This window comes from Atractosteus spatula, chromosome 14 (assembly GCF_055471065.1).
Source record: "Atractosteus spatula isolate fAtrSpa1 chromosome 14, fAtrSpa1.hap1, whole genome shotgun sequence".
Lineage (NCBI taxonomy): Eukaryota > Metazoa > Chordata > Actinopteri > Semionotiformes > Lepisosteidae > Atractosteus > Atractosteus spatula.
In genome coordinates this window covers 26,336,788-26,345,743 of record NC_142719.1, presented here as the reverse complement: position 1 = coordinate 26,345,743, position 8,956 = coordinate 26,336,788, and the positions used below count along the sequence as shown (strand labels likewise).

Here is an 8,956-nt window from a genome sequence, read left to right as displayed (position 1 = left end):
AATTTTCCAGCTATGCTTCATGTACCATTAATACTATTTGGATAATGGGAAGTCCGACCTGAGTGGTGTTATATCCTCTGAACTGGATCCAAATGGCTGGTGGAAACAGCATAATTACAAAAGCGCCAGTTATGAATTGTGCAAAAACAAAATTATCAACGCAGCAAGGATTGTGGGATGAAGTCAAAATTATATGTTCATTAAATGAAATATTTACAGGCTATGTAGTCTAAAAGAATTGCAAGAAAAGGGTCTGGGCTTTTACAATAATTAACGTTTTCAGGTTTAAGCCTTAACAAGGCAACAAACAGGGGTATCTGGAGCAATATACTAACCATCTCCTTGTTCTATCCTTGGGATGAGAAAAAAGCAATATACCTACTCTATGTGAGTCTGTAGTGGAATTTGCTAAAAGTTTAGTTCATTCTTTATTGTATGTGAATCATGACTTATCATTAACATACAGCTCAATTCATCTACCACAAACAGCAAATAAATAATCCCATCGCATTATAAGCCATCCAAGTGAGATAATTTTTGATCTACTGAGGAACTGAGTGAAAATACCACTCATGAGACTGGATTATAAACTTTATTGAATTTTAAACACATTTGTTGTCAGGTTTCACTTAAACACCTTTTCTCAAACTACATATGAATAGTTAAATAGGTTAAACTTAGGGAAAAACAGTCTCTCTAAAGTGGGATGAGATGTATTTTATTGGAATAGAAATTGTCTTGCATTGCTGTGTTTCTCAATGAACATTAGAGAAAGAGTTAAAATAATAACTGTTCATGCATATATTATTATGATAAAAAATCAATTGACACATATGATGATATTTTGTAGCCAGTTCTTTGTCTTTCAAAAAAATAAATACATTTAATAAAATGTTCTGTGTTATCCTGTTTTTTCCTATTCTTGTCAATTATTTAAAAATGAGATCAATACATTACATTGTAGATTCACACATTCTCTGTGTGAACTAAAGAGTTTGTAGACTTCTGATTTGTGTGACAATTTTAGTAAATATATATAAGATTATTTTGTATATAAACTGTTTGTGAGGGTAATGATTGTTTAGCAAGCGCTTTATATATACACTATACTCAGTAGAACACATATTTCAAATTCTAGTGATTACTGACTAACTTGTGATCAATACTTTCTTAATAAACCTTGAAAGGTTTGACTGAATTTATTATTAGCTTCATTTATTTCACCCATTGTTTTAATGGGGGTAAATATAAAGGCTTAAACAGTTACTGTCCAAACATTCAGGAAACCCACATTCTTCAGTATTAAGAGACAAAACATACGGTATGTTGATGTTGAACGAACTTTAAAAAGAGCAGAATTAAGAGACAGTAATTTAAAGAAAGTGGGTTTTAAAGAATGTGGGTTTTAAATCCAGAAAGAGAATACAATCATAATAAAAATTGATCAACTTGGCATGTTGTGACACTTAATTTGCCCTCATCCTACGTACTGTATGTGGTCTCCCTCAGCAGATTCACACTGCTATGGCAAAATTTGGACCAGACTATAACAAAAAGTAGTTGCAAGTGATTACATAAAGGATTACTTTTTTGAAAATGACTAACAAGCTGGATGAGTACTGCACTTTTTTAGATACTGTTTCATAGGATAGCAATTTCTAATCTCTATTAAAATGATTTCCCCCAAAATTTCTGCTTATGTTAAATAATTGTCTTACTCACTAGGATTTCTTGTGCGGCAGTGGACACTTATATCGATCTGCTGTGGGCAGGATTGGGGTTGACTGTCCAGGACTCTCTCAGCGCTAACAACAAACACTTCACTGTGCCTCGCTGGTCAACTGGAAGGCTCCACTTCGCAAATTGGTGCTGAATCTCCAATAAACTGATTTTGCAATGTGCCAAGAGATATGAACACCTCTGAACCCAAAACCTTTGTGAAGAAACTTCTAAAACTTGGTTTTACTGTTAAGTTGCACATACTGTACTAGGACTGAAGGCCTAACGCATATAGTAATGTTTAACATTGTTTATAGAATAATATATATTATATCATATATAATATATAACACAGTATATAATGGAATACTGTACATTCTTCAGTAGTATGTTAAAACGTCTAAGATACACACGCACTGCTATCCAGGCTCCAGCCATAAACCAAAACAAGCAAGTTTTCAAGAAACAAAGCAATTTGAAAAAAACCTTTTTTATTTTTTTAACAAAACCAAATATAATTTACAATATTTACATTTGTACATAGTTGACAATAAATTTCTGCAGTAAGAATGTCATAAGTGGATGTTGTACACTCCTGTTGCTCTTGGAATACACAAATATTGTTTACAAAACTAAAGGACAATGCAAATAACGGAACAGCAGTTTTCTTTTGTTTTTTTTGTATAGAGAGTGAAGTTGGACAATAGTTTATTTTTTTCCAGTTAAAAGACCTTTGTCAAGTTTAAGACAATTCTAACAAGAAGTATCTATAAAAGGCACAATGTAATGGTGGTAAAGTGCATGCATTTAAATATGTCCCACTTAACTGCCCTTTTAGATTCACTATAATAACTCACAGCATAATGTTTCTCACAACACCCGTTATAGCAAAAAAACTTGTGCCATCATCATAGGTTAAATCATAGGGAAGAGAAGTCAAAGCACCTCTGTGCTTTGTCTGAGTGCAACAAATTTTCACAAAAGGAAAACACTGAATTAGAAACATTTTTTGTGGTCCTATTCCTTTTGCCAAAATAATCCTTCTTTAGTCCTCAAAGGCAATCAACTGAATAACAGAGACAATGTCCAAAAATATTAATTGAAGTCCCCCGAGTTGAAAAACAGTCTTTTATGTTCTGGGATTATTTACAACTGGAACTAGAGAGGGCAGACAATTTGTTGTAGGTTTGCTGTGCTGTTCGAGGTCCAAGGGTCGAGGTAGCTCACAAGATCCAAGTTTACTCCTCCTTTCAGTTCGGTGTAAAATCTTAATTCTACTTCTGGAAGAAAAGACAAAAGGGGATCTGTTTTAAAATTTCAGGACAGAGTTTATCTGACATTTCTAGAGGAAACCCTCCTAGGAGAGGTCTTTGAGACACCTACGCCTGCTAGTTTTTCATCTCGCTCTTTTTTGGTTGACAGCAAGCTCATTTACATTTTTTTTCTCTCAGTGCTTTTTGCAAATGTTCATCTCAAAATCTTGCTAATAGCATTTTCATCATTTTCAGCCCACTGTATGCTGAATTTCTACATCTAGAATGCATGTGCACCACAGAAAAATGCACTAGTTCTTGAGTATTAGAGTATTTATGCTGCATGGTTATTTTTTAAAAGGAGCATCATATGTAACACTAAAGAAGTGCAACTTTGCAAATACAAGGGCAAACATTTGCACCAAATTTCAAACTACTAGCATGCACTGTTTTCCTCTGAGCAACAACACAACAGCATCTGTTTTTTTTACTGGAGCTCAAAAACACTAATATTCACATAGCAGAGCCTTCTATGAACATGGATCCTGTCCATTGCTGCTTGATTTTACATAGGGGAGACAATTTATTACCTGCAGTATCGCTCCAGTGGCTTTCGGTATTGTGAACTGTTTCTGATGTGCCTACTGCATTGCTCAGGAAACCTTTGCCATTTATATTGCTTTGTTGCCACTGAGACTGATCTTGTTCCAATTCTTGTGCCATCTGAAAGAGCAAAAAACGGAAATGAAACTTGCTGTTTTGTTGCTGTTTTTTTTTTGTTTTTACTAAATATATACTATACTATATACACAGAATATGTTCAATTGTTTTCTCAGCGATCAGGCACATTAAATCAAATGCATGAATCCATCACAAATATACTGACTGTTGATATCAAAATTTAAAACAACAAATACAAAGACACACCCACCTGAATGACTTCCTGAAGATTTTCCAGTTCTGAAAAAAAAAGAAGTTAAAAATGATGAGTCTTAAAGAGAAACATCCAGACCATGCGAAGTTTGAGAAATTGCATAGCTCAAAGTTTCGCTATGAGAGTAGGAAAGGTTTTATGATGTAATAACTACAGAAATATTTGAATCCCAGGGAAAGACCTTCAAAGCCTTATGATGAAAGCATGAAATTATTTTAGAGGCAGTCTCTAGAGGAAGTCCTTCTGACACCTACCTGGCGAATGTATGGGTGACACTTGGAACTGATAGATTTCATTTGTGCTGTCAGCTGTTGATATCTCCACAGTATTCGTCCAATCCGAAGGTACCACCATCGTGTCTTCCTGAAATTGTGAATCTGTGAAATCTGCAAGAGAAAAAGAAAATGTTTTCTTGATTTCTTCATAAAATGCTATACAGTTAAGAAAGGAAAAATTGGTGTTTCATCAAAATATGATATGCACATTATTAAAATGCTCTGAGAGTGACCCTTTTGTACAACAGCCTTAGTTATTATCATTTATACTGAACCCATATGACGTCCTATTTAACAATAACCAAACCCTATGATGGCATTGTGGTTACAGCACCCTCATTTAAACTCAAATCAATATTTGTGGTTGACTTCTGATCTGAGTGGATAAAATAACAGGAAAGCAACAATTAAAAGTTTAACGCTTACCTAAATCATTTTCAGTGCTGTCTACCTCTTCACTTGAATGTTCTTCCTGAGCTGTGTATGTGCTATGGTCATCTGGAAGTTGAGGTTCTCTGTAGTCTGAATCTTCAGCTTTTACCTTTGGAAGCGTTCCCTGAAAAAAAAAGATTTGTCAGAAAGGTCAGCATCAAATGGCAGGATATTAAAAAATACAATTAAAAGCATGCATCAATTTATTTTTGTATTCCTCTTTATGGATGTATAAAGTCAATTAAACTTTTACAGAGATCAGTTTACAAAGAGTACTACTACTTAGTACTACTGCTACGATAGTTGCACTTTTAAGAATGCAATTCTGTAAGTGCTGTCGTTTGAAATTACAATTTAAATGTTTTCATGATTTCAACAATACTGGTACTGCACAGATTAACTTTTTAAATACTTATACTTTTGTTATTAGTTTTACATTCTATACTGAACAGATGGTACACAGGGTTAAATATATTAGCCTTCTACCATTGAGATTATTTAAGCACACTTTAGTGATTGTGTGATTTTGAACAGCCTACTAATATTGTTTTTCAATTGTGAAGTGTGTGGAATACCTGTGAACAGTTTTTCAAAGTTTTAAAAAAAATGTTTCCTACAGTAACATCCTGGTCTGCATGCCTGATTTAATAATATCTATGGTACAACAGTAAAAAAAAACCTCTGTTGTTTGTTATCGAGCGTGAGGTAGTTAGCCACACACTGCAGTCGAATTTCCTCTTATGACATAAAGCAGACGAAAAGAGAAACCCACGTTCCAGTTCACAAAATGGTAGATTTCCAGACTATTGTTTTAAACAGCTCACTGGATGCTTAGAACGTAGTAAAAAGGACCATACCGTATATGCATGACCCTAAAGCCATTCTCCTGGCTTTACAAAATGCGTTTTGCTTTTTCTAATCACTTTTCATACATATTACATTAAATACCACAATTAATGATATATATAAACTGAATGTTACCTTGTTTCTGTTTCTGTTTTTCGTTTCTTTCGTACATGACTTCTTATCTGTGGAGAAAGCAGAATAGAAGGTTACAAAAGGTTTGTCTAGGTAACTATTATAGTTTTTATACCACATGCACTTAAGTTGCAATAGATCGATGTATGATGGAAGGATACTTTTAAGTCATTTTCTGAAATCAGGAGCTTGTGAAAAGTGCCTTTTAATTCCAATTTTCCTCAAGTTTTAAATGTATTGTGCATTTGCTCTTTATGTAAAGCAGTAAATAGCAATAGAAGAGTTCGGAAAAGATATACTCAAATTGTAAAACATATTTCTTTAAGAATTTGTGCACATTTTTAAAACTCAGTCTAAAACTAACAGACGTGCTTACCTCTTTTCTTGGAGACGGGTGGTAGCATTTTATAGACACGAACAGCGCTGCAGCCTTTGTTGACGCTTTGATCTTTTACTTCTTCGATGTCTGGAAGCGAGTTCATTGCGCACCGGAAATTGGCTTTCCATGTCTTTGGGTCTGGCTCATGTACACCTTGTTTGTACTTTCCTAAAGACAAATATGAAAATTTAAAGAGGTTTTTAACGGCAAATCTGTAAAACGTGGAGAAAAATGAGTCTGCACCTCTAATGTTTTTACCACTGACAATGTTATTCACTTATTACAAAAGTTCGATTTTGTCTTGCATTTGAAGGCACTACTTGAGAACAATTTCTGTACTCCTTTTTCCTATTTCACCACACAATCCCAGTTAATATACGTCTATATATTTGCCAGGTAGCATTTTGGAATCGTGTCACAATAATCCCTGCTTACCTGTGTGTATGGCCCACTGTTTGAAAAGACAGGCATCTTTGTCGAGATCCCAGCCGTGTCTAGCAGCATGTTTCCAAGGAATCTGGAAGATCTTCTTCTCCTTAAAACCAGCAATTCATATATTAGTATAGCATCAAGGGGTACATTACTGGTACATAAGGCTTAAGCACCTGTACTTTTTTTACTTAATCAAACTTACATTTCTGAAAAGCATAAAAAAATATTTTATCAGTGGTTCATTAGAATGTATCTGTGGGTGCACAGTTAGCCTGATCTAATCTATTTTTTTACTGAAAAATATTTTAGATCGTATTTGTTGTGGCAGAACTGTATGCCTTATTACTTGAGTTGAGAGACTCGGAAACATTGTAATTATCACATTTGATGGATTCCCTTTTACTTTAACTGCAAAATGAGGGAGAAAAAAACAATGTTTTAAGACGACATTATACCTTGTTTATCCAGATTAATCCATTGATGGCATTGGAGTCAATTTTGGCTTCCAGCCAGGGTCTCATTCTCATTCTTGAAACAGGCATGCTGGCTGTAAATAAAGTGTGTGGGGTCGAGAATAAATTATTTTGTTTTAGGAACTTCAATGTTTTCGTTGTTGTGTTGTTAGCAGCTGAACACTGACTGATTATTCTGCAGATTGCGTCGTAAAAAAACAAGCACTGACCTTATAGCATTCAGTCTACAAGGAAATAAAGAAGTCACGTGCTTATAGTTGCTAAATTAACAAAACATGCAAACGATAGCCGAGATCAACGATCATGTACGAACAAGGAAGTACCGGTTAGTGATCGTTACTAAGATCTGTATTTCTTTATAAGGTATTGAGAATATTGTTTTTGCTTGTATCCTATGTGCAGTATTGTTTATTCAAGGGTTTAACCGTTCACTGTAACGTACTGTTGTATCTCACGTCATATCAGACCCCTACTAGGCGTATTTTAACACATTTCGCGCTTCAACAAAAGGAAATGTGCCGTACGCTGTGAATCCTGTGCAGGAACAGATATTTTTATCACACAGCAAAGACTCATCCACGCTACCATTCGTGGTGTACATAATGTGCGCCTTTTACGGAAAAAGAATCGATATTTTGCGGTGGGTTTGTTAATGCAACTTTCTATATAGAACGTCAAGTGTGCAGAAATGCCAAGTATACAAACTCAAAATACGGTTCTTCTGCAAAGCACCCGCTATTTTATTAACACATTTAAAGATTGTTAAACTGTCAGCAGGCAGCCTCATGCGATTTAAGTTCTACAGTCGCCCTGCATGGGGCGTTGCTAAAGCAAGTTTTATGAGATGGCAAGCACCGTGAACTTAAGTTTAGAGGTTATCTACAGTACCATTCCTCCAGATCATAACTCATGAAAGAGCTGTTCCAACTAAGCTAAATAGATATGCATGGGCTAAAAACTAGCTTCTAGCTGTAAGCTCTTACCTTAACCAATGTTTTATAATAGTTGCTGTTTGTAAACTAATTGTTATAGCATTGAACGTCAGCGTTACAGTAACTCTGTTGTTTTAATGTTCGATTTAAAAAAAAACACCCGCGAAAAATAATTATAAAATATCCATTAATACAATACACGTGCAGATGTGTACCTGGTGTTGCCTTTTATGCAAAAAATAATTTATGTTTAACATGCATCTGCAGTATGGTGTACACAAGAGTATATATTCCACACACTATATACACTCAAAACAACAAACAATATTATCATTAGTTAAAAAATTTGAAATAGAAATATATATAAACTGCACATTTAAAAATAAACGCACACTACCGGGTGCTACAATCTCGTACACGCAGACATGCACCGAATGTCAAATAATATTTTTTAGGGTGATCGTTATCCAGTTTGATGATAACAACCACTACTTAAAAAACCGAAATGCAATAAACGAATAATAACGCGCCTAAAAAGCATACAGTAAATCTGTGTGAAATGTAACAGAACTTACAGTTGCAATGTGTGCCAATTGTCTTCCAAAACTATGAAGTTAATCCACTGTCCAAGACTATCCACTCTGCTCAGTGTTTGAACACTACTGTGAGAACTGTACGAAGGGCTCTGAGACTATAAAGTGCAATCCGGGATTTCCCGGTGATATCAGAACTCGTTTAAAAAGGGAGGACGCTTTTGGCACAGACTCGCGACTGCGCTGTGTTTTACAGACTATTGGGTGGCTGCGAAAAGGCGAAGGCAGCCTGATTTCCGAGAAATCATACCGTTGTTAAGCTAAGGCCGGCGTGAGAAGGGGAAGTACGTTTCATAGTGCAAGTAGAGAATAAACACCAAAACCTCCCTATTACAGGCGATTGCACGTACACATACTGTACCACAAAACTGTATGTGAACTTAAATTGAAAAGGCCAAACCAAAACATTTTTGTAGTTACAGCAGTTATTCTTGAAATGAAACAAAGGGAAAATTAAGTACTTCATATATAAATAATTATTCCCATACAGATATAACGTATGAATTGTGTATGTTCTGTTATGTAGTGGACACGATACCTAAGGCAGTGGTTCATT

At 35.0% G+C, this 8,956-nt stretch overlaps 1 protein-coding gene across 2 annotated transcripts; it reads right to left on the bottom strand.

Annotated features, from left to right (window-relative positions):
* Positions 1 to 2,192: 2,192 nt before the first annotated feature.
* On the bottom strand, positions 2,193 to 8,531 carry irf1b (interferon regulatory factor 1b). Of its 2 annotated transcripts, XM_088931620.1 has the most exons (10): positions 8,383 to 8,531; positions 6,858 to 6,949; positions 6,406 to 6,505; positions 5,968 to 6,138; positions 5,595 to 5,641; positions 4,608 to 4,737; positions 4,161 to 4,292; positions 3,904 to 3,932; positions 3,563 to 3,695; positions 2,193 to 2,999 (listed from the first exon to the last, which is right to left on the bottom strand). In XM_088931620.1, the coding sequence occupies exons 2-10, from the start codon at positions 6,942 to 6,944 to the stop codon at positions 2,878 to 2,880; spliced, it is 951 nt and encodes a 316-aa protein (XP_088787746.1). In that variant the 5' UTR covers positions 6,945 to 6,949; positions 8,383 to 8,531; the 3' UTR covers positions 2,193 to 2,877. The 2 variants fall into 2 exon arrangements, with proteins under 2 accessions (XP_088787746.1, XP_088787747.1); XM_088931621.1 differs by lacking the exon at positions 3,563 to 3,695 and having other exon boundaries at positions 8,383 to 8,527.
* Positions 8,532 to 8,956: the final 425 nt, after the last annotated feature.

Bases quoted from the DNA above. Each gene is read 5' to 3' on its own strand.
- irf1b (XM_088931620.1), bottom strand. From the start codon at position 6,944: ATGCCTGTTTCAAGAATGAGAATGAGACCCTGGCTGGAAGCCAAAATT. The intron at 6,506-6,857 runs GTATAATGTCGT...GCTGGTTTTAAG, and splicing joins GATTAATCTGGATAAACAAG to GAGAAGAAGATCTTCCAGAT. The intron at 3,933-4,160 runs GTAGGTGTCAGA...TTTTTTTTTCAG, and splicing joins GTCACCCATACATTCGCCAG to AACTGGAAAATCTTCAGGAA.